The sequence below is a fragment of the Carettochelys insculpta genome, chromosome 5 (genome assembly GCF_033958435.1).
Source record: "Carettochelys insculpta isolate YL-2023 chromosome 5, ASM3395843v1, whole genome shotgun sequence".
NCBI lineage: Eukaryota > Metazoa > Chordata > Testudines > Carettochelyidae > Carettochelys > Carettochelys insculpta.
The window spans coordinates 73678593-73703343 of record NC_134141.1 but is presented as its reverse complement, the minus strand read 5'-3'; the positions used below and the strand labels follow the sequence as shown (position 1 = coordinate 73703343).

At 35.8% G+C, this 24751-nt stretch overlaps 1 protein-coding gene across 5 annotated transcripts in view; it reads right to left on the bottom strand.

Moving 5' to 3' along the window:
• The window catches only part of KIAA0825 (KIAA0825 ortholog), a 393823-nt gene that overhangs the window by 138657 nt on the left and 230415 nt on the right, over positions 1-24751 (bottom strand). Inside the window, exon 21 of one of the 5 annotated variants that reach the window (XM_074995325.1) lies at positions 17424-17862. The exons of the other annotated variants lie outside the window; for them this stretch is intronic. Within the exon in view, the coding sequence (XP_074851426.1) occupies positions 17772-17862 (91 nt within the window). The 3' untranslated portion in view covers positions 17424-17771. Of the gene's footprint in view, positions 1-17423; positions 17863-24751 lie in introns of those variants that run through there. 5 annotated transcript variants of the gene reach the window in all.

The following is a 24751-nucleotide window of genomic DNA, read 5'->3' as shown; positions in this document are numbered from 1 at the left end:
TTTAACTTTGGTTGAAATTTTGTTGAAAAATCAGGTCTTACTTAAGCAGCCTTTAGACAGCTTTGCATGTAGGCTAAGTCTATACTAGGGAAATAAGTCGATTTCAGACACACAGTTCTAGCCACAGCATCTGCATAGCTAGAATCAACTTACTGGAATTGATTTTTTTTCCCTAGTATATACCTAGCCGCTATACTCTCCTGTCAACCTGCCTTGCTCCACACAATAGCATGAAGTACAGGGGTCACCTGCTGGCACCAGAGAGATTGATTTTGCTGTACCATTACCAAACATTCAAAATTGAAGTCCAGAAGATCAACCCTGACAGGGTCAACTTTCCACTTAGTAAAGACAAGTTCTTAAGGCCTGAGGCCTGCTCTACACTAAGAGATTAGGTCAAAATTAGCTATAAATAACAAGTAAAAGCATCCCCATACCATGCCCATTATTTTGAAACAACTGGCCTTATTTTGAAATTGACACCTTGTGTAGACCAGTGCCACGAGGAGTAATAGTTATTTCAAAATAGCAGTAATGTGGGCACATTCTTTTGATTTAGTTATTTTGGGAGTTATTAGCTCAATTTTACTGTGAAATAGTTTCTTAGTTTTGACATGCTCCTAAAGTGGTTAAGTGACTTGAACTCTACCTGCATTCTTCAAGCCATTTTAAGGATGCAGAATTAAGAGCAGCCTCAGGACTGATCTGCCTTTGAAAGAGATGAAGAGTATGGGATGTTGAAGACCACTAACCAACACAAAGGTGAGGATGTGGCAGAGCAGTGTGTGGAATGGGACTGGAGACAGTAAGTATTTAAAGGAAAGATGGGGGTGGGGGAGAAAAAAAGAGACAGGGTTGACTGTCACTAGAGAGGGGTGTGATGAAATGGCAGATGAATAAAATTACACCGGTCTGTCCTGTCCTCTTTTAATGTTCCTCTGTGAAAATATCATGGCCATTTGGGGATGGACTTGTAGTAGCAGAGGCAGATCAATGAGTCATTGCCTTTTTCCTCTTCCTCCCACTTCTTAATTTGTCTGCATTGCCAAAGTCCTTTTGACTAAAATGCCTTACAATTTGTAAAACTTTTAGTCACTAAAAGCCATCTGTTTGAGACTCACATTTTGATACTGTCTACAGAAAAAAATGCGAACTGAATGAATGACATCACTCATTCAAATGAGAAGAGAATTGGATGTACTATACATATAACCAGATTGATAGACAACAGAAGATTGCATAGGTTATATAATTAGTAAGGATACAGTATGAAAATGAATGAAAGCAAATTGTGTTATGAATGGATGAGTCACTGCCAATTTTGAAAACCCACACTCAGCAACGAAGTGCTTGAAACTCTTCAAAACAAACTAAGACTAAAATATAGGCAAAATGTCATTATACCAATTCTATCATTAAATAAAATCTTACAAAATATGCAGTCATTTTACATCACCTAAAATAATGAAAATACAATATTTTCTGAATAAGACACTGATGAGATGCATCAGATCTCTAAAACATAACCACAGGAAAACTCAGTAAAGCTATCTGCAGATCTGAATGTTCCAAAAACAAAAAAAAAATCTATTACAGCTTTGATCTTGTGGTTATCATGATGCAACCTAAAAATTCTTGATCTGCATGTAACGCCTTATAACTTACAGTTGGCCGTGCAAAAACATTGTCTCTTGTACACACTCACATATATATTCTTTGTCTTTAGTGGGTATAATATTTAGCACCTTTAACCACTCAGAGGAGACTGCTTATGGTCTTCTAAATAGAAATATCTGTGTAACGCTCAGATAAGAAGGAAATAGTCCATGAGAACGTATCAGACTAAATTCTTAATCTGTTTATTGGGCATCATAATTGCAACTTCTTAGGACTTTAAGCATAACTGCCGAAAATTCTACGTCGATTATAATGCAGGATTGTGACATCTGAGAAAACCATTACATACTACTGGGCTCCACAAACGGCCATTTATCTACCATTGAACAACCGATACAACAAAAATCAAACATTGTAGGGAAACCTACAGAAATGGCAAGAACTGAAAATGAAGGCACTGAATATTGTACTAGTTGGTGTCAAATTTTCAGACAACATAAACCTGCATACATTTGAATAATTCTATATATATTTGAATGACTATTTGAAATTTACTATGTTCCTTTCCTTTTATGCAACTGTCAAAGAGACACTCCTAAGGAGATTTTCTCAGGAGCTCAACATAATTTCATGCCTAACTCTTTTTACATTTGAGTGGAATATGAGCATCTACCTTTTTTGGGCTCTTGAAAATTCTGCTCTTCCCTCCTCCCTCAGACCTTATAGAACCCTAAATCTGATTTCCTCCCTCTAGAAAAAGCAGAAAATGTAAGTCAGGAATGACTAGAACATTATGGCCGTGTCTACACTAGACAAAAACTTCAAAATGGCCATGCAAATGGCCATTTCGAAGTTTACTAATGAAGCGCTGAAATACATATTCAGCACCTCATTAGCATGCGGGCAGCCGCGGCACTTCGAAATTGACACATCTCACCGCCGCGCGGCTCGTCCAGACGGGGCTCCTTTTCAAAAGGACCCCGGCTACTTCAAAGTCCCCTTATTCCAATCTGCTCACAGGAATAAGGGGACTTTGAAGTATCCGGCGTCCTTTCGAAAAAGAGCCCCATCTGGATGAGCTGCGCGGCGGCGAGCCGCGTCAATTTCGAAGTGCCATGGCCGCCTGCATGCACCTCTGTGTTCTCAGTCATTGTTTCTCAATCATTGTTTAATGCAAAGCTGCACATTTTTTAAAAAGAACTAGAACATAATCACTGCATATATTAATTTCAGAAACAGCAAATTCTATTTTCACTCAGATTAATTCAAAAGTTTTCTGTGGAACTGTGAAACAACATGTTTATCAGAATTATTCAGGAAAAAATAGAGTCAGAGTATCTTCTTACAGATAATTTGAAGTGGATCAAGATTCCATTAACACATAATGAATACTTTGGTTAACAAAGTGGTAAAAAACTGTAAATCCCCAGATTTAGTTTGCTGTCAGATTCCAAAAATTCTTAACGCTAGCTTCATATTCCTTCATAGTTTCACTGGATGAATGTACATGGGAAGCCTCTGTCAACAGAGGGCACTGTCGACAGAGAAACCTCAGCAGAACCTCTGTCAGCAGGTAGCATCTACACACAAAATCAGATTGAAAGAGCAAGCCGCTCTGTTGACAGAGAGCAGCCAGACTGTCCGGCCCTCTCTTGACAGAATGGCTGACTGGAAGCTCTGCAAACAGGGCTGTCTGTTGAACCGGAAGCTCTCTCTGTCAACAGAAGTGTCTACATGGGTACCCTGTCACCAAAGCACTGTCGACAAACTTGTTATACCAGATCAGGAACAGGGATAACACTGCTGTTTGAACAGCTAAGTTTTGTCAACAAACTCTCGACAGAATGCTTTAACCTTGTAGATGCTCAGCAAGTTTTGTTGACAAAAGCCCAGTTTTGTCAACAGAAGCTGCCTGTGTAGATGCAGCCACTGTGTTTTGCAGATACAAATATATTATACCCAGAAATTATGTTCTTCTGTTTCTGCAATGCTACAAATTCACCCTGTAATTTTACAAAAAATATACATTTTGTTTCCAGTAATTACGACAAAAAAATTAATAATGTCCAATCTTTTCTGCACTGCTCAAGGATTTATTAAATTGCTCATTCTAGTTTGTTTAGCCCTGAGTCTACATCGACCCTGTGTGAAATGGCAGGAACAGTCACCTACAAATGGCTACATTTGTTTACCTGGCCACACCATTTGAAGGAATCTTCTTTTAGGATTAACTAGATTTTTTTTTTGCATGATCAAATGTTCAGATAGCCTCCAAAGAAACCAATAATATTAAGTAGCTACAGTCTTGGAACGAGGAGGAAAATTTCCATAGAGTCAAATATCGTAAAAATCATCCCTCATATGTATCCTCTAAAATACTGTATTTTGCCACAAATTATAATGAATTAACAAGTCAGACAAGTGATTCAGCTGGGTAATAATCACATATCTACTCCATCCATTAAAAGTAAACTTAAAAAATTCCCCAGGCCTCTGCCAGTTCACCCTATGGGAGAAATAAAAAAACCTTCCTGACCCCTACCTAGATAAGTGACTGGATACGCAGCATCTGCCACACTGAATTCCCATTATTTTTCATGTAAGCTTTTCACATTTGCACAGAAACAAATGATAGACACAAACTCTGGCAGTTAGACCTTGTGCCAGTGGGCAAGTCTTCAAATTTCAGGTGTTTAGATGCTTACATATTTAATGCATGTTCAAATGCAGTAACTGTGTAAGTGAAAATAGGAGGTTTATCAGCCCCTCAAACTGCAAGATCATTGAAAAATTGGCTTCGTTGTTTGTACATAACCTTTCTCTATATTTTATATCATTTATTTTGAAGCCATAGATCATCAGTGCTTGAGGATCAGACCATGCCCTCTCATCCCCCCAAGCCTCATGTTCAGCCAGAAGCTTTAGTTATTGAAAGAACCTCTCTTCTTTTTCTTCTTACCTTCCTCCAAGAGGACCCCAACCACCTTGTGTATGCATACACAGCGGACAAACCCTTCCTGAGGCCTCCACGTGCTGCTTGTTTAAAGGCCCCCTCCCTGCCCCCATCGGTCTGCATACTCCAAGGGCTGGCTTGCCACCTTGAGCACTGCAGACCCCGAGCAAGCAGAGGAGATACTTTGGGAAACACGTTGGACCCCAAATAGCTTCCTAATGCCATACTCCTCGAGGCCATGACCAGTCTGCTGGCCATGATGCTAGTCGCCCTCCTCCAGAAGCTTCAGGGGGGCCTCCCTAGTATCCCCTCCCCCCAGGTTGTCCAGCAAACGTGGAGATACCCCACCTTTTTTTAATTCACCTTCTCCACACCAGTCGTGTTTTTATAGATCTCTATTTCGTCTCCCGTTCATCACCTCTTTTCCAAGCTGAAAAGTACCATCTTATCAATCTCTCCTCATACTGAAGCCATTCCATGCCCCTCATCATTTTTGTTGCCCTTTCTTGAACTTTTTCCAATTCAATATATCGTTTTTGAGATGGGACAACCAAATCTTCATGCAGTATTTAAGATGCCGGCATACATGGATTTATATAAAGGCAATATGGTCTGGACAAACTGGAAAAAATGGTCTGAACTAAACAGGAAACTCAATAAGGACAAAGGAGTGTTTCACTTTGACAAAAATAACCAGCATGCACGCATATATAATGGGAAATGACTACCTACAACATAGTACTGCAGAAAGGGACACAGGGTGGGAAGTGTCAAAGTGCATCAAAGTGAAAAAGCTGTTTTTTGTGTTTTTTTAAAGCAAATATCATTCTGGGATGTATTAGCAGGAGTATTAGAAGCAGCGCTTTTTTTCCTAGGGAAAAAAGTGCCGGAACTCCTCTCAGCCCCAAACCACCCCCAGACTTAACCCCTCTCCCCACAACCCCATCACCACCCCTTCCGCTCCCAGGCTCAATGTCTCATTGCCCCAAACCCCCACACCCCTGCAGCCCCAAACAGCCTCCCAAAGCCCAGGATTCAGTGACTTACCTTACCCAGGCCAGCAGCACTGCGTGCTGCTCCCCCCGCTGCTACTTCGGGAGCTTTTAAATCAATCAAATTTAGTTTTCTTTCAGTGTGGCAGACAGAGAACTAGAAAAGAGTGGCAGCAGCAATGCAAATGGCTCCTTACAGAACCACACACAGCTCCGAGCTGCCCAGCTGCCTTCCAAAATGGCAGTGCCAGAAAAATAGGGTGCTGGAACACTGTTCCAGCAGGAAAAACGCCCTGGTTACAAGCAAGACACAAGAAGTATTTCTTTTACTTTACTCTGCACTGATTAGGCCTCACCTGGAATACTGGATTTATTTCTGGCCACATTTCAGGAAAGATGAACACAAAATGGAAAAAGTTCAGAGATTAGTAACAAATATTATTAAAGGTCTAGAAAATCAGTCTAAATTATCTGCTATTCCATTGTGCATGAGAGAAATTACATCTATATCCACAATTTTATACTTCTAGGTTAGAATTAACTTTAGTACTGAGAAAATACCTCTCTTAAACTGTAATATACTTCTACCATTGAAAATGACAAATATTTGTGAAGCATCCCATATTTTAGCATGAGAGAAGGATTCCAGCTGACAGAACCTATGTATTTGATGCCATTGATGGCTTTGCATCTTAAAAATGATACATAGGCTAAGAGAGACATAATTTGAGACCTTCTTATCCTGCAAGATTCTGTTTTCTTTAATTGTTACATTAAGCAAGAATTGATGCAATGGCATTTTGCTCCTCTACCTTCTGGACACAAACATCTCCCACTAACAGGTTAGACAACAGGACTTAAGGTCAGTTAGAAAGGAGTTCAAAGTATAAGATTTTTTATCGTGCTTTACTACTTTCTCAACAAATTACAAAGTTAAATTTGTTTACTTGTTTTTTTAATGTTCCTGAGTTTACTTCTTATCCTTCCACTTAAATTAGCTGAAGACTTTAAGCCTTAAGAGGATAATGCATCCAGATACTAAAAGTTATTTTTTACTAATTATGAACATCTTTTTTATCCTGTGAGAGATAAAGTTTGACTGTATGATGTGAATACAGTTAGCCTGCATAGTAGATTTATGTGTATTAAAGGACTTTTTTAGGACTATGATCTTGCAAATACATAATTGTTATGGTCTAAAGAAGAGGGTCTGTCCCAGAAAAGCTCACCTAATAAATTATTTTGTTAGTCTTTGAAGTGCTACTTGACTGTTTTTTTGTTTTGATAATTGTTAATAAAATTAAAGGTTTTTTGAAATATATATTTTGGGTTTATCATAATTTGACCATTCACGTATACCTTTTTGCAAACATAACATAACTTTGTATTTGAAATAAACTTTTCTTTGTTGTTTATTTCTTCAAGACAAAGACAAACAATTTATTCTCACTGGAATTAATGCTTTTTTGTTAAATCCTTGAAAGATGGCAGTGAAATCTAAATGTTCTCACTGGGCCAATGGTTGGCCCAAGTAGGGAAGCTGAAGATTGGGCTGCTTTCACTGGCAGGTCTGAAACCTCCAATCTTCTGTTGGCTTGCTAATCCCTGTTCTAGGAGTATTAAAAATTACCTTGACAAACTCTCCCCGTCTTGCCTATCTTTGATAATCTTTTTGGTTGAAGATTAGCAGAAAATGTATCTTTTATAATTAATTGTAAATTTTAATCACAGTAGCCCCAATAGGCTCTAATAACCCAGTGTTATGCTTATATGATGCTAAATCTATTTTGTTGGCACAACCATAATGTAAGTATTCTGTAATAACATGGCTAAAAGAGAACATGAGATTTGTGCTTGGGAAGAATTTTACCTCATTGAACACTGGTTGTGTACCATGGTTCATTTTTCTGTTTTTTTGCCTCCTACTAGAATATTTGTAGATAACAGCTGACTTGTTGGTACTTACAGGCAGTGTTATTGCAGTTTTGCATAGTGAATGTGATTTCATATCTCCACCTGGGATGGATATTTGTAGTTTCTTTTGCAGTTTCAGATTTGCCATAATTCTTTGTAGTAACTGCTGTAGTTTGGCCATAACTTATCCCATAATGGAGGGAAAGACAAATGGAGCAAATTATTATGTATAACTCTAAAGAACTTATCATCTGAGCTCAGTTTTGCGTGAAGAATGAGTTGATCTGGACATTTTTGTGTGTGGGTCTAATTAGCGAGACATCAAATACAGAATGGTGTAAAGTAGAATTGAATATGACCAGATTTGATAGATAGGGGCTATGTTCTTTCTTAGTTGGATCAAATTATTCTATTAGTCCTCCTTCAGTGATGAAGACTATGTAGGTACAGATGTCCACCCATATAGATCCCATTTACTTTCATGGTACCCCTTATGGGTCATTTTGCAATGAGGGCCTAAATTATTATAAACCATATCCTTTAAGGTGACAGCAATGAGAAGAACACCACAACTTTAATAACACTGTTTCCATTTGATAGGGGAACCTGTTTTGATATGAAAACAATTCAAGTATCCAATGGATAATTATCAATAATGAATTTACAAAATATAATCAAATATTATTCCATTTGGTAAAATGTACTTAAAGGGATTCTAACTGTACTTGGAAAATACACATTAGAAGACAGTAGATAACTGGGAGCATCCCCTACTGTATCTGTACCAATAATCACAATTTGCAAGTATGCTTTGTGCAATGCCTTTGCCATTTTGGTTTTAGAGCATCATGGCCGAGAGCACTGGCACCGAATCCTTCCAGAAAGAGGACCAAATATATTACTTCAAAAGGTCATGAGGATACAATCAATATTCTGTGGTATATTCACTGACCTACTCTGCACCATTTTGCCTCCCAGGCAGAATCACATGCAACTGCCCTGCTGAGGATTCTCCTAGTATGGAGGGGTCACCAGAGAGTATAAGATGAGTGTATTCAGTTTAACATATCCTTCCCCACTGCCTCTGGGAAGGATAATATAGAATGGCATGATGAAGGTAGAGGAAGGTCTGGATGGTGGAGGCTGAATCCTGGTTAACCACTGCAACTAAGAAGTCCATAGGGTACTGTTCTAAATCCCATTCATTCAGAAAAACTGGGAGAGCTTGATTATAAATTGGTTTAGAGTATGGCTGTGTCTACATTAGCTCCCTACTTCGAAGGGAGCATGGTAGGGTATTGGGAAATTATTAATGAAGTGCTGTGGTAATTATGCTGTACTTCATTGAGCTAATCTGCCCCATGGCATGTTCAAAGTGTTAAACTTTGAAGTTCTGGCTTGCATGTAGCTGCAGCTAATCCGTCGGTACTTCAAAGTGCCTGGGCAACTTTGAAGTCTCTTTATTCCTCAGAATTCTGAGAAGTAAAGGGACTTCAAAATTGCCCAGGCACTTCGAAGTACCAGCAGGTTAGCCACTACACGCAAGCCAGCACTCGGAAGTTTAACACTTTGAAGTTGCTGCAGGGTGGGTGGGGGGAGGAATTTGCTTAACGAAGTGCTGCATATGCTCCACAGCACTTCATTAATAATCTCCCAACACCCTACTTACCATGCTCCCTTCGAAATAGGGAGCTAGTATAGACACAGACCATATGATCTATTGATTGTAAACTGTATGAGAAATAGACCATCTTTTTGATTGAAGCTCCTAGACTTTACTATAATGCAAACAAATAATAATAATCAGTTGCTGGGTCTCAATTTCTCCACTTTTTTCCCTCTCCTGAACTATTGATGTGACTGCATACTTATTAAAGTAAGTATAATAATATAAATTAAATAATAAATAAATATACTTCTTAAAATAAGACTCAAACAGTTTACAATCTAAATAGATTTTACACTCTAAATTAATGTCCAGATAACCTCTCATAGCTTTTCTGAACCTAGAAAAGTTAGAGCAATAGCCTGTGGACTTCTTAGTTGCAGTAGTTAACTAGGATTAAGGCCCCATCATCCAGACTTTCCTCCATTTCCATATTCACGATTACTCTAATACACAAGTTATCAGTATGGGGATCTTGACCTGCAAACAGGTGTCAGAAGGTCATAACCAATCTATTATTCATATGTTGCTCAATGGGAGAGGATCTTGGCAAGGAAAAGGCTGAAAGCCACCTTCGCCATATTTTCATTTTTAAATTCTGTCATGATTTTAGATGAGCTCATCCTATGACCAGGCCACACAAGCTTTCTCAAGATCTTACTACTCTAATCTTGAGTCTGCAAAGTTGTTCTGGTTAGTGAAGTGTAAAACTGCCAGGTTTTTTACTGTAAACAAATAAAATTTAGTAATATTGCACAGTTTTAGCCTATAAGATTAACATCCAGAGGCAGTGGAACAAATTACTGAGAAATCTATTTAATGCAACACAGAGTATCTTACCTAATATATACTTAGTAATCGTCCCTACAGTGTAACACCTCTATACGTCATATGCCAAAGAATTATATTTAGCAGATTTCTTCACAAAGAAAACAATGTATCAAAAGATACAATTCCACAATGCTGTTGAAATTTTCCACAAGAAATTCAATAGACAACCGAAGTCCTTATTTTGATACTAAACAGCTTTATGTTATTTGTACCACTCACCTGAGTGTCAGACTGCTGTTACATTTTTACAAATGACTTTCCTGAACTATAATATGGTTAACTAAACAAAGAGTATATACATAGCCCTAAATATGGGCATGAGTTTTTGCTAAAAATATTGCAAAAAGCCACCTTGTGTACATTAAAATTTACAATGGCTGCATTTTTTTTCAAAAATGTAAAAAATTTGTAAGTAGCAAGGGTGACCTCCAGTGTGCAATAAGTTTATGCCACTACAACTGAAAAATGACATAACCTGCTTTGTCGGCCCACTATAAATTAAGAGCCACTTTATTAGATCAAGTATAAACTTAATTTGTTATATAAAAGGTAAGACTGAGCATGACATTTACTTCCATTTTTGATTGTTATTTTCAGGTAGAGCAGTGACAGCCTGAAACTATTATCCTGAATAGCCAAAGAAAAAAAAGGAACTGTATAAACAGAAAAAATGAGGAAAACGTGTGTCTCCGCACATACAGAACTGCAGATTTTGGTGATCTGATTTTTTAGAAGACAATGAAAATACAATGTAACAATATTTTAGACTAAGAGGATTTTTAAAGGAAAGCAGCACACTCTACACATTACACACATTTCAAATTATGCAACTGCTCTATATGGAAGAATGTAACTTCTTTAGACTATTAGACTATAATACAATTACACAGTACTGTATAATTGCATTATAGTCTAACAGTTACATGAACTTGAAAATGTTCTAGAGTTCAGGGAAAATAAGCTTGTATTTCATTTACACAAAAGAGTTTTACCTATGAAAATGCTTACCGCAGTGTATAATATATCCATACTAGACTCTTATTCTGAACACTACCTCAGTAGGAAAAATTAAAGTCTATCATTCCAAAAAGTAAATTCATGATGCTGAGCTTTACATTTCAGAAAGCTGAGTCTGCTTTGAACAGAACTTCAATCAATCAGGTACCTTTTAATGAAGCCATAAAGAATACCATCAAAATAAATACAAATGGTAAGACCATTCAGGCAAATTATTTTTTCGTTGTCATCATCAATATACAACTTATATTTTGGTAGTTCATTTTGATCTAATTATGGATGCCTACTGGTACTACTGCCTGTCAATGTGTTTCTCAGGGCCTCTCAGTGTTTCCATCAACACAGCCCTATTTTCAGAGTGTTATATGGTGAACATTAAAATTTTGCTTCTATTTGAGTGTTGGTATAACATACAAGATATGCCAAAATGATTTTTTTAAATAAATTCAGTAACAGTTGAGATATTTTTACCTATAACTGCAGAAGAAAGAGAAGAGGGATTAAAGATTTTCTCACATCGGTAATTGAAAAAAAGCTTATTGTTCTTTAAGAGCCAAATATTTCACATTAGTAATCCTAATGTAGGTGAATGACCAACACTACAGCACATGGGCCAAATCTATCTGCCTTACTCAGTCAAGCTCTCAGAATGAAGACAATAAACCCATTTTCATGATGAAGGTTAGAGGGATTAGGCCTTGTGGGTTCATTGATCTGCAAATTATGGAGCAGTATGTAGGCTTTGAAATACAAGATATAATTCTCTTTCCTTGGATTTGCTATGCATTATCTTGTCAAGTATCTGTGCACTGCTTAGTAAGGGCTGCCTAATTAGATATTGATATGCAATAGCCTCTGTTTTGGTGCATTGTGTTGATAGTTTGAAAGGATGATCTTTGCAAACATTTCAAACTATACCTTGATGATTCAGCATATTGTGTCAATATGCAGATTAGGGAAGCTTTCAGTATGCGCTCATTGTTCCAGCCACGCTGGGAAAAAGACATAATGCAATGGATGAGGTTTAATAGGGCAGCAACTTTATTCATTTACCACTTTCTGGGAATATTCAGCAATAAAGCATAAAATGGAGGTTGTCATTCTTTGCTTAATTGTTTCCAGGTATTTGGGAAGACTGCTAGCTGCCCTCCCCTTTTCCAGTCTGATCCCAGCCATGGCCCTAGTGCCTATTCCTCAGATAAGAATTAAAGGGTTCTGGGAAAAGGGGTGGGATGGGGAGTCTCCCTACTGCACAAGACTCCAATGGCTCCATTCAGACAGGTTCCCCTTCCCATCCTCATAACCGAACACAAAAGACTAGCAAGCCCTTTTTCATTTGGCTGGCTAGACAAAGACCCACCATTCAGTTACGGTGAGCACATTTTAAAAGACAGGTGATGTTTGACAAAGAGATGTAGTACTACATTACATTATTACATTAAGCATCATTTTTTGTTTTGTTTTGAAAATGTGATTTTGTTTGAACAGAAATTAAAGTTTAAAACTATCAGCATATATTAACTCTGTCTCCATATTTAATTAAAAGTATGAAAAAAGCTTAGATTTTTTAGCTCTTCAAGGAAGAACCCATCTCTTCATATATTTGCATTACACTTTATGCAATTAGGCATCAGTTTTGATATGGGCCTCAGAGCACAATGGTAATTTACATTTTTAAATAATAATAGTAATATTAATTAATAGATTGGATTAAGGGAAACATTTCAGCATTAAACTTCAATTCGTTTGATTATGTGGGAATAATGCAAAATCAGAGTTTTTAAAACCCTTGACATAGTAGACATTTTCATTTATTTCTCTGAAATTATTTCTATCTGTGGCACCTCAAAGTAACTATAAATTGGAGATATAAATATTGGTAAAACTAACTTTATGAATTGAGAATGTGTTTTTGCCTGTTCCCATAACCTGATAACATGCATATGAGACCTAGTCCTTCCCACACAGACGCAACTCCTATTGAACATCATGGGTCAAAAGCAGCAATCAGCATCAAGGCCCAATTCAATTCAATAGGAGCTGTAATAGAATAATGGGTGCAGGACTAGGGTCACTGCATTGAATTACATATCCTAAATTGCTTATTTTTCCCTAATTAATGACACATATATATGCATATAAGGTATAATGGCAAACGAAAATTATACCAAACTAAAGCATGAACAAAAATATATCCCGTCAACAAACTGAAATTAGCATACAAACTTACTCGTATTTTGTTTCAATTGTACATAATATGGATTACATTTACGTAAAATGGACACTGTTCTTTTTGCATAGTGTCAATTTTTAGTGGTGTCAGATATTCTCAGATTTTTGAGTAAAAGGGTTTTTTGTGTTGTTTTGTTTTTTTGTTTACTTCTAATGCAGTGTTTTGGCTAAGTCTGCAAATTTCTTAAATTAAGATTTTTTTTCCTCTTCTCTGTGTCTGGAGACCATTTTAATTCACTTACCGGCTAAATTCTCAAAGGGACTGGTGTATATGGTAACACAGGAGCCAATATCCCAGCTATCAGTTTTCATACAGCCAGACTGGACCTTTACATTACTGCTGCCCCCCATTTATTGTTCCTTTATTGTAACTGTCAGCATTCCCTGACAGCATATTATGGAGCACATGGCTACAAAGTCGGTATCAATCAGTCCTTGATCATGCAGTTATAAGTAGTAGACTATTGATAATAGACCTTAAATCAGATCATCGTGACTTAGGCATAGGTTCTTAAAAGGCAGTAACTCTGTGGGATAACTGTCTTGCCTGCACCTATTACAAGGCACACAAGCTAAGCTTCTCCTACCAATCAACAACTTTCTAGGAATCAATTTAAAAAAAAAACACCATTGCACTATGTACTATATTTTGAAACCAGAGGTAGCAATTAATACAACTTTTCACTATACCCGCTTTAAACTACATGTAGTAGAAATATTACACAATGCCTGCTGTTACACGAATGTTCTTTTCCCCCCATTGATAACAGCAGTTTTGTTGTGCTTTGAAAATGTCTTACTTCAAAAGCTCTTCAACTTGATATGGCCATTTAACAAGAAAAGTGAGAGAATGTGTGTAGTTTAGAGAAGCTCTTCACCAAATTGAAAGCACCACGTTAAAAACAAAAGGATCTAATTTGTCCCAGACATAAATAATAAAACAAAACAAGAGTTGCATGCAAATTTAGCAACATAAAATTTAAGGTGATAAACAGAATGGAGCCTGGCTTCATGTTTAGTATTCCTTAGTTATCACCATAATTGCTGCATGTCTGTCATCACTAGGAAAAGAAAAAAAGTGTCTCTCTCTCAGCTGCTCCCCTGCTTGTTTTGTTCGCTGTATTCTTGTAAAGTGGGAGAAAATAAGTGTCATTTAATGAATAGTGCTATTCTTTGTCTGACAGCTTCATATCTGTTAGGTGTAGGAGGCCTAGTACTTTCCTTTTCTGATAATGTTTTTGACAGTGTGCTAAATTCCTCCCCCAAAAGGCCGGCGTATATATTCTGCTAAAAGGGGCTTCATCTATCCTGAATGGGTGCCCTCTTTTAACCCCCTTCAGCTTCTGTTCTTACATTAATTGAGCTGATCAGATTGAGCATATGAATTTGTCTTTGATGTATTCGTATGTTTAGTTGATGCTGCTCGCTCTCTCATTGGCAGCGGACAGAGCTCTCAGACAAATAGGACTGTTGCCATGGTAACAAGCAATAGCTAGGGATCTCTTGAAAAATATTTTTATTTCAAAATTCAAACTGGAAAATTCTCACTGGATATGGTGCTCGGTTCTAAACGTGTCATGTCTAATGATGAATGCAATTAGAAATCCCACCAGTGTTTTAAATAATAAATTAGGCTAATTTCTAGGTCTGGCATGATGACATACAAATAGTAAAAAGGCATCTTCTCTTTTTTCTCCGTGACAAAAGACTTATTAATGACTTTTGTTCTTAGGATTTCAAAATTAATAGAAAGGTAGACTAATGATACAGCCTTTTTTATGCTCAGAAAACCAGTGGCCTAGAGGTAAACTTTAAAAAAATACTTCAAGCTGCTCTGATATTTGGTTATTCCATATAAAAGCAGGTGAATAAATCCTTCTACAAATGTTGAAAGCTATAGCAGTTTGTAAATCTCAGAGGATAAAAAATGCCCACAGCCATTTTTAATTACTGAGTATGAAAAAGGATGGATGTTGAACATAAGTTTTGTAGGCCTCTACAATCTTAGAATGACAGGATTTTAATTCTTAAGCTCTCATTTGAAATACAAAGAAACAATGAAAAGAAAAAGGCTTAACTGTAGAAAAGGACTGACGATTAGACTATGATGATTAGAAATTAAAATACATATTTTGTATTATTCTAACTGCTATTATTTTCCCTAGAAATTAGCTTCCTGACTTCAGCTTTTAAGATACTGCCTGTCAATGTACAGTAATAGAGTTTCAGGGTTCTGCCTCAACATGTAATTATACTACAATGAAACCCATTGATATTATCATCTTTTATGCTACTTCCAATTAGACTTGTTCAGTCTTCAAGGGTCAATCCCCTATGTCTTAGTACTGAGTTAAATGTTAAAACTCAGAACATCCATGATTTGATGTCAATTACAAGAGAAGTGAGGTAATATAATAGTGATTCTCATTAAATCTATGTAGTATATCTGTGAATTTTATACAGTGTACATGGTCTTACTAATCACCACCCTTCATTTTATGGGGTTCAGGCAAAGAAGTGGTATTTGTTTGGCTGGTCAGGACAAAATAGCATTTCTTGATGGCTTGTGGGAGGAGGGAAAGCAATTCTTGATGGTTTGGGTGTAAAGACATGAAACCGCTGGAAAAGGAGCCAGCATGGTGGCTGACTCATCACCCAGTACTTAGGGGTTTTGAAACGGGAAAACTGGGCTAGGACTTTCCCCTCTTATTCATAGAAAAGGGTCAGCAGCACCCACCCTCACTCCCTGTTATGGTGGTAAATATACTATGTTATTGGCAATAGCTGTTGTGGGCATTACACGAGCACCCTTTTGAGGAATACTGGGAAGGAACTTTTCCCCTTCCGATGTATTAGCCAAGTGCAGGGTTTTTTCCTCCCCACAGTCCTCACAGAAGGCCATATATTGCAACTCTCTGTTTAAGTGTATAGTGGATGTGGACGTGGGTAGAAAAGAGGGGGAGCTAGTAAAGGCACTCTCCCTCAGTTAATTATGGTCATGCTATCTGCACTGTGCATGTTATCTACTAGATAGTCCCAGACATCTAATAATAAAGTTGTGGCTTGATTAAATCCATATCAAATGTCTCGTCACCTTTCAGTATAGCCAAAGTCTAAGTCATAATCACATAGAACAACTTATGGCACATTTAAAAGAAACTTAAAGACATACTGGAGAGAGCATCTGTTGCTCTCTTAAGTGTGTGAGTCTTATGTACAAATTTCTTAATCCTAGGATGCCGCAAGAGGAAAAAAGAAACTATAGAAAACATAAGGGGAAGAAGAAATAGTTCCAATTGTCCATTTTTTAATTTGTCTTAAAATGTTTTATACATTAGAGTTATGTGTAGGCTAAAGTGAAGAGTTGCAATATAATTACTAACATGCTTTAGACATAAGATTCTGCATGGTAATCCAACATCATGTTATACCACTGACGCCAACTGGAGCCTTGTCATTGACTGAAAGCCATGAAGTTTATTCCGTTACACCAAATGAAAGCAAAATCACCGGATCATTTGGAGAGTAGATTTAAGAATGAAATTCTTTGCTCTACAGGTTTGCTGTCCACACCAGTGACAGATTATCAAGTTTATATTTGACTGGTGAAGTGATAAAGAAATAGTATTTCCAATTCTTAAGACACAAGACAGGGGTAATAAGAACCTATTCTATAATTTTATAAAGGGACAGAATAATCGTAACAAAACAGTTGTTCCTTTAGAATTTCTATTATTTCAACCATAGCTCATTTTCTCTTTGTTTCTTTCAATATAGTTAGCTATAATCCTCAAGTAGTATTAAACTGCATAGATTTTATATTTTAATCTCTTTCACTTACATAGCAGTGACTGCTTTTATCTGAACAAATGCTAGAATTATACAAAATACAAAGTAGAGTTCAACATGGCACCTTTCAAAAGCATCAAGTGTTATTGAGTTATCCAGAAAGGCAACAATTGCTGCGATACTAATTTTAACATTAATAACAATAGAAACACAGGGAAAGTGAAAAGCTAATTTATTTCATTTTTCCTGAGAAGGTTCACCAAATTGCATTGTATAGCCATTTGACTGTTCTTAAAATCTATTTTTGAAAATCAGATTAATCTAGTCAAAAGCACAGACATTGTTAAAGTAACTTTATCAATGCATAAAAGAAAGGTAAAATACTCTCACAGCATATTAAACAGCGTGGACCTTTGTTTTGCTTGATAGAAAAAGGGAGTTTCCCCTTTAATTCCACGAGGGGTTGTGTCCCCTGTCAGGGAAGGTAACAGGAGAGTTTCTTTAATCCTGGAAGAGTCAAAGAGCAATTCAGCTGGACTGGGAAGGCCTGGGCTTGTTCCTTGCCCCACAGGTGACTGGCAGAACAGGAGTTATTTTTGCACTGGGTCTTGCTGGCCCCTCCTTATGTCCATTGTAAGTGTTCCATAGGAAATGGATACAGCGATCAGATAAAACGGGCTGGTAAAAGTCTTTGAAGAGGTACTCTTCAAAGGAGTGGAGAAAGGGAATTCAGGGCTCCCACAATGGGTGTGGCAGAGAATCAACAGCTCAACTTGTATAGCCCCCGTCCACCTTTAACCCTCATATCAGGGAAAAGAGAGTCAGGATCCCAGCAGTGGGTTCTCTGGGGTCTGAAAAGGAAAAGAGAAGGCTGCTGAAGCCCCTGAGTATATGGAACTGATTATGGAATTATCTGCACTGTACAATTTTATCTACTAGAAAGTCCCAGATATTTAAAACTAAAGTTGTGGCCTACTTAAAAGCACATCCCAGTGCTTCCTATCCTTCTTCCAGCATAGACAGACAATGAACATGTGATTATATTTGAGAAAAAGGAAAAACACATGCTTTTTTTTGGAAATCTACATCACATATTCCTCCTTTCACACTGTATCCTTCAATAGCTACTACTCCAGAACTAAATCTGGGAGTCACACCAGGGCAAAACTTAGCAGCGGCCAAAAAGCTCAAAAACTACATTATGCTCAATATCTACCAGACCGTCAATCTTAAAATACTTTTAAGGGGATAGAGGACAACAACCATTTGAATTAATTCCATATAAGTAGAAACCAATTTATATCCAAAAGGAACATGTGAAGATATTAGTAATTCATATTATTTTGACTTTGTTAAAAAAGAACATCATTGTTTTAAAATGTAGTAAGTATTAAATAAAATGTTTAAATCATGTTACAGATCTGGGGAAAATAAGCATTTGTAGCATTAAACTCACGATATCGTGAAAAATTGTAAACCATTCTACAATGCGTGTGGTATGAGATAATCTTAGATTTTGGGCAAGTAAGCTAAGATTGTTAATGTTATTTTATATAATGTTGTATATTGCTTAGATACACAGATATTTATTGAAAATCCTGGTTTCCTGAATGACTGTGTGATTAAAGGTGGTTTGGATTATGTTTTGAAGCTACTCCATCTTAGACCTTTCATCTCAACGATCATCCCTACCAAAAATAGAAAGAATTGTTACAATAGTAGGAAACTTAACTGTTGCATCCTGAAATATAGCTGTATAATTAAGAGAGACAAGTATTGTGATTTGCTAATTGATTTTGAAAAGATTAAAACAAGTGGAAGATTTTGTTGCCTTGCATGAGGTTTTGTAGTATAGCAATACAGCTGTTTTATTATTTCCCATTTCCACAAGATCATACAGCACCTGATCCAAAGACCTTTGAACTCAGACCCATGGTGAATGCATTCTTTTACAATGGAATAAAATATACCGTCTCTAATAATGTAGCTCCCATTCAATATTCAGTATAATATTCAAGACAAATGGAATTACTTTGATTTCTAACATATGATCAATGGAAAAATTAAATCTATAGCTGAATTAATTCAAGGATCATCCCTACTAAAAAACCTTAATCAACCTTTTAAAATTCAAATACTAGGAAGATAATGAAAAAAACCCCACAGAATACAGACCAGAGAATTTCAAGTGATATAATCTCTCGAGGTGTTAATCTACAATACAACCTTACAAATGTTAATATAGTGGCAATTTCTAAAGATTTACTTTCTCACAAATATCTAATATTTCAAAATATTAAAAACAAAATATTTAAAAAATACTTTATCCATTTTTGGACTGGGACGTTGTTGACCAACATTGATCAAACAACTTAGATTATACAGCAGCTGAATAAACACAGAGTCAACAAGTCAAAATAATTCTTAAATTTCTGAATTTTCCAATGTAATTTACAAATTTACTCAGTATTATCATACACTTCTTAAAATCTATCTGTCCCACATTTTCCTATTTTAAGGATGAAATTCACTAGTGTGCAGAGGAGCAGCCCAGAGCAAGACTTTGGACTTACATGGGGCTTTACGGACTATTTTAGGACCTAAGTAATCAAAGCTCTTAAGCACTTGCTTAACAGTAAGCACATGTTTATGAAGTTATATGCTGAAGGTGTTACACTAATCCTTGGCACAGGAATGAATTTCAGACTTCATTAGTAATATTTAAGTTGTATTTATTTTACATTGCAAAAATAGCATAAACTTAATTTCAACAAGTTTGAGTCTTATTAGAAATCACATTAATAAAAATATTTGTATAACAATTATTTATTGTGGTGTATATGGAATAATATAAAATATAGAAATCACTCAAATATTTATTATTATGAAATATTTAAAACCAATATCAGTTTTCGATTTGGTAGACTATCCAACAATGTCTGTAATTTATACTCATATTTTGTATTACAGCTGTAGCAATAACCGAAACTATAGTTCTCTTAATATTTCAATAATATATTAAAATTTAATTTTCAGCACCTGGAAGAATCTGTTTGTGCGCCAGCAAATGAGGTAGTTGGGCCTGGAGCGCCTATACATATGGGACACAAAAACAACCTATCACAAATAATTACTAAAGCTAGAGCAGCTGTACTCCCCACACTAGTTATTTGAAAACCAGGTCAAAGTTGCATAATTTTTTTTTCTCATTTTCAAGGGTGTCTGCACAAATTCTGTGGTTCTTAGCTTGTTGTTTTTCCATTTCATTTCAAAATGACTTATTTTTACCAATAATAATTTCACTGGGGCCATTAACAATTTTAGCATTCAAAACACTTCAAGAGAGATTAAACACATCTATTTTTATGATAGATTATAAAAATATGTGATTTATTCTGAAAATGCATATATTTTTGATTCTACTAACAAGATTAGTCACACAGAGTTGTTTTGGAGATATAGATATATTTGCACATAAGCACATAATCAGGGACAGTAACTTGTAAGTAATACATAACTGATATAACGTACATTCACAATGATACTATGTACCTCAATGATACCATATACTATTTTTTAATTAAATACGTCATCCATCTCTTATACAAAAGAAAGATTATCATCATAGGTTTTCATCTATTTTATGTTACTAGTTTTCAAATAGTAAGTGTATATTTCTCCTAAAAGCATTTTCCAAATTATGTGCTCTCAGACGCAAATTGGTTTTACGAGTGTCAACACCTTTAAAGAAGTTGCTTTCTAGAAACCATTACCAACTTTATGATTGTGATGAAATGACGATGTGCCACCTTTCTTTTATCTCACCTCTCTTCAGAATTTTGGTTAGAATATACATAGGAGGATCCACTGTGATCACATTTTTAATCGTTTATGTGGGATTCATATTTGGTTGCTGAGGACCATCTAAGGTGAAAATAAAACTTACATCTGTATTAAAAAAAAAAAACCACGGAGGATAACCACATTCTTATACATAAAAATATAAATGTCCCATAATGAAAAAAAATTATACTGGTGTATATAGAAAGTAAACTTTTGGGGAGATGAACCATGCATTTGTACACTATTACCTTCAGTCATTTTAATGCCAGTCTTTCATACCACCACCATGCTAACAAGGCATCCAATTTGCTAAACAATGAATATTGAAAATTCATTGAAAAGGTACAAATGACGGTCCAAAGAATGACACTGAAAAATATGAAGTAACAGCTCTACCTCAAGATAAGCCTCACAATTAAAGAGTTTTAATGAAGAGAGCCTTCAAAGGCTAAATCAGGAGGCATTGATTAGATTGCCTCTAACTTTGTGTTTTGACACCTTCGTCTTTCGTGGCATTATATTGTCTCTGTGCATCTTACAAAGGAAGCATTTTACTAAGCCCACACATGAACAGGAGACAGCAGTGCTTATAAAAGAGACTGTCAAGGGTGTGAGCCAAAATGGGTCTCATTTGGATTTCAAGTGAAGAAAACTCCTAATGCATTTCATTACAATGTATGCGAACCTCTGAAAAGAAGGATGGATTGGGATTCTCATCCCTATTAATTTATTGAAATGGATTCAGTTTTTTTCTTGTATATCAGGAGAGACCATGTGTTTCAAGCAAGGTAACAATATTTTAGTCCCAAATAATCAAATATGCTATGATGAAATATGCCATTCTGTGAGATTAAGAGGCAGCAATTGTATTGATTTAAGTTTAAAAATAAATCCTACAATAGCTTGGCACAAATAAATATCCTTTGTTTCTATCAGTTTTAAAGATATGATCAAAGAGCAGTGTAACACAGGAACTGATTCAGTCTTTGTTACCACTGCAGATTTTTACTATTTCAAATCATGCCCCCCACCCCACCAACTACAGTCATTCATGCACTGCTTCTTACAACATTGAGGAATAATAAAAGTTGTATTTTGTGAAAAGAGAGCAGAAAGGGAAGGAAATATTATAAGAATATTTGAAACACTGTAACATACAGATTTACTTAACTCCAACAGGATGCCATAATTTCTAAATCACCAATTATGTTATTCAGAGTAAAAAAAGTTTATATTATAACTTGTGTGCCTTTTCCCTCTACACTGCTAATAATAATACTTACAATATGCTGTTCAAAAACCTCTAAAACCCAACATAACAAAAAGCCTTGGTACGAATTCCATATTTATGCTAAAAATGTTACAGATATACACTATTAAAATATAAGGCATATGCTCTCATTGTTTTCAACACCATTAACATTTAGAAATGATTGATCATGCTATACCAACAACATTCAGTGAGTTCAAAGCTCATCTATTTTTTATGTAAATCTTACTACCTGCTAGTTAAATTAAAGGTTAAATATACATAAGTCTTAGACAAAACACAGAATAGGTGTTCCATACATATGTAGTTCATATGCAGAATACATAAATATACAGAAAAACAGTCCAACGTACATACATACATTTAGCTCCACTTATAACTGAAAATAAAAGAATACCAAGCCTTCACCTGTAAGTTTAATGAATACAACACAGAGTATTAACGAACTGTGCATTGCCTATTTAGTTAACTGTAATTACATTATAAAACTATAAAAGAAATGCCAATGAAATAAAAGTTAGAAACAAATATAGTGCTTGCTTCCATGCTTCAGCTGTCAATGAGCATTTTATTTCAAACTGGAGAAGAGTACAAGCTTAAGTTAATTTAATGTAACCTGTTTTAGTAATGGGTATATGTGTGTATATGTATATAACGCACTTGAATATGTACAGAATGGGTGAGAATGAACACAAATACATTTTATGCATCTGTATACAGTACATATATATACCTATGTATACGATACAATCTCAATTATCTTAAATGTTTGGAGACACCATCATTTGGATAAACTAAGCTGTGCATAATGGGAGAATTAATGGGTAGGATTCATGCCTAGGGACATAACCTAGATTTGATAAGAGGAATTTTGGATTAAAGGGGTTTATATAAACAAGTGTTAGCAGTACCGTATATAGATTTATATATTATTCACACAATAGAAATATAAATAACCCATAGTTTTGATTTCCAATTTTTAACTATAAAAGTTTGCAAATGCACGCAATTTTTTTTTAATTTTGAAGGATCATAACTGAATTAGAATGATGCATGTTCCATATTTTATCTTGACAGCTCCTGTATATTCAAGCAGATCCCATTAAACACAAACATAGAGCAGGTTACTTGTTGAATAATGTATTTCAAGTACTTAAAATTACAAGGGATTTGACTAAGATCAGCACATGAATACATATTTTGGACTTAATTTTCTGTATTGGCATTTCTTCAGCTGAATATACTTCGAATTCTACAATGACTTCAGTTAATATTAGGCTTTTTCAGGACATAAGAAAGGTAATAACACTACGTTTACAATATAAACTTTATGACATTCTGAATAAAACTGACAAGTGGAAAATTTGATCCATAAACTAAGTGATATACTTATGTTAATTCACCTTTTAAAAGATATTATGTGTTGCTCAGTTTTTTTGACAGGGCTCCCATTCATACTGTAGACATGTTGAAAAACAGTATATTTTCTCTCAATAAGGAAAATCACTTTATCCACTATCATTCTCATTCTGTCTCAATAAAAAATCAATCATCAAATGCTTGTTTCCAAGTTCTACTTGTTAAACTGCCAATTTATGCGTACTGTTCAACTCAGTTGAAATTCATTCAATAGCACTTCTCTCATTTACTCATGCACACGCACACACACACACACACATACACACACGCATACTTTCTACAATGTTCTCAACTTTGGAGAAGGAATTGGCTAAAAAAAGCCTTTTGTATTTGCATAATTCAACATTTAATTTAAAAAACTACAGGTTTGCGTTCAGATGAAATTCAGACCAAAAGCAAAACAAATTTTTATGCAGTTTTCCAAGTACTAACAGTCTGACTGATCCCACTGACTAAGGCAATTTCATCGGTTGTCTAAGTGGTGGTAACATCAATGTCAGATATGTGGTTATCTTTTCATCTTGGCCTACTCTCAAACGTAAAAATCAAACATTTGAAGGACATTTCACTGACCTGTTATGGCCTCTGCAACTCTCTAACACAATACTAGTATTCCTTATATAAGTGCCACATTTTGGATAAAAAACATTTAATCAACGATGCCTTTGCGACATCTGGCGGTGCTTATTATATCTAAAAATTAGTTTTGTTTTTTTACAAACCTATCAGTACTTGAAATTCCAGTCCAAAAGGCTTTGATACCCCCTAGCGGGGGGACAAAAGCAATCTGGTCTGTAGAAATACAACGTGGACTACCATGAATCCATACAGTGCAAAAGGTCACAAATCTTGAGATGAAATGACATCATGACAATAAGACACTTTCTAGACAGAAGCGACTCATTTTGAATATAAAAAGGACTCTGATCAAATGCTCCCACACATTTAAACTGGAGAAAAAAAGTAGTATGCAAAGCACTCAGTGCAGATGCTTAACTCTGGAACTGAAGCATACGTTCAGTTTTTACAATTAAAGGACACTACTAAGATGCTCGACAACTCTATTCTGAATGATCTAAAAGCCCCACTTCTACGTTACTAGTAGATGCTATGCAAATATGAATAAGGAAAAAGAAAGTAGCTGGGTATATGCTACTATACACTCTTCAGCTCTTTTAATAATTATTAGTTCTGCTGTAGTGGAGCTT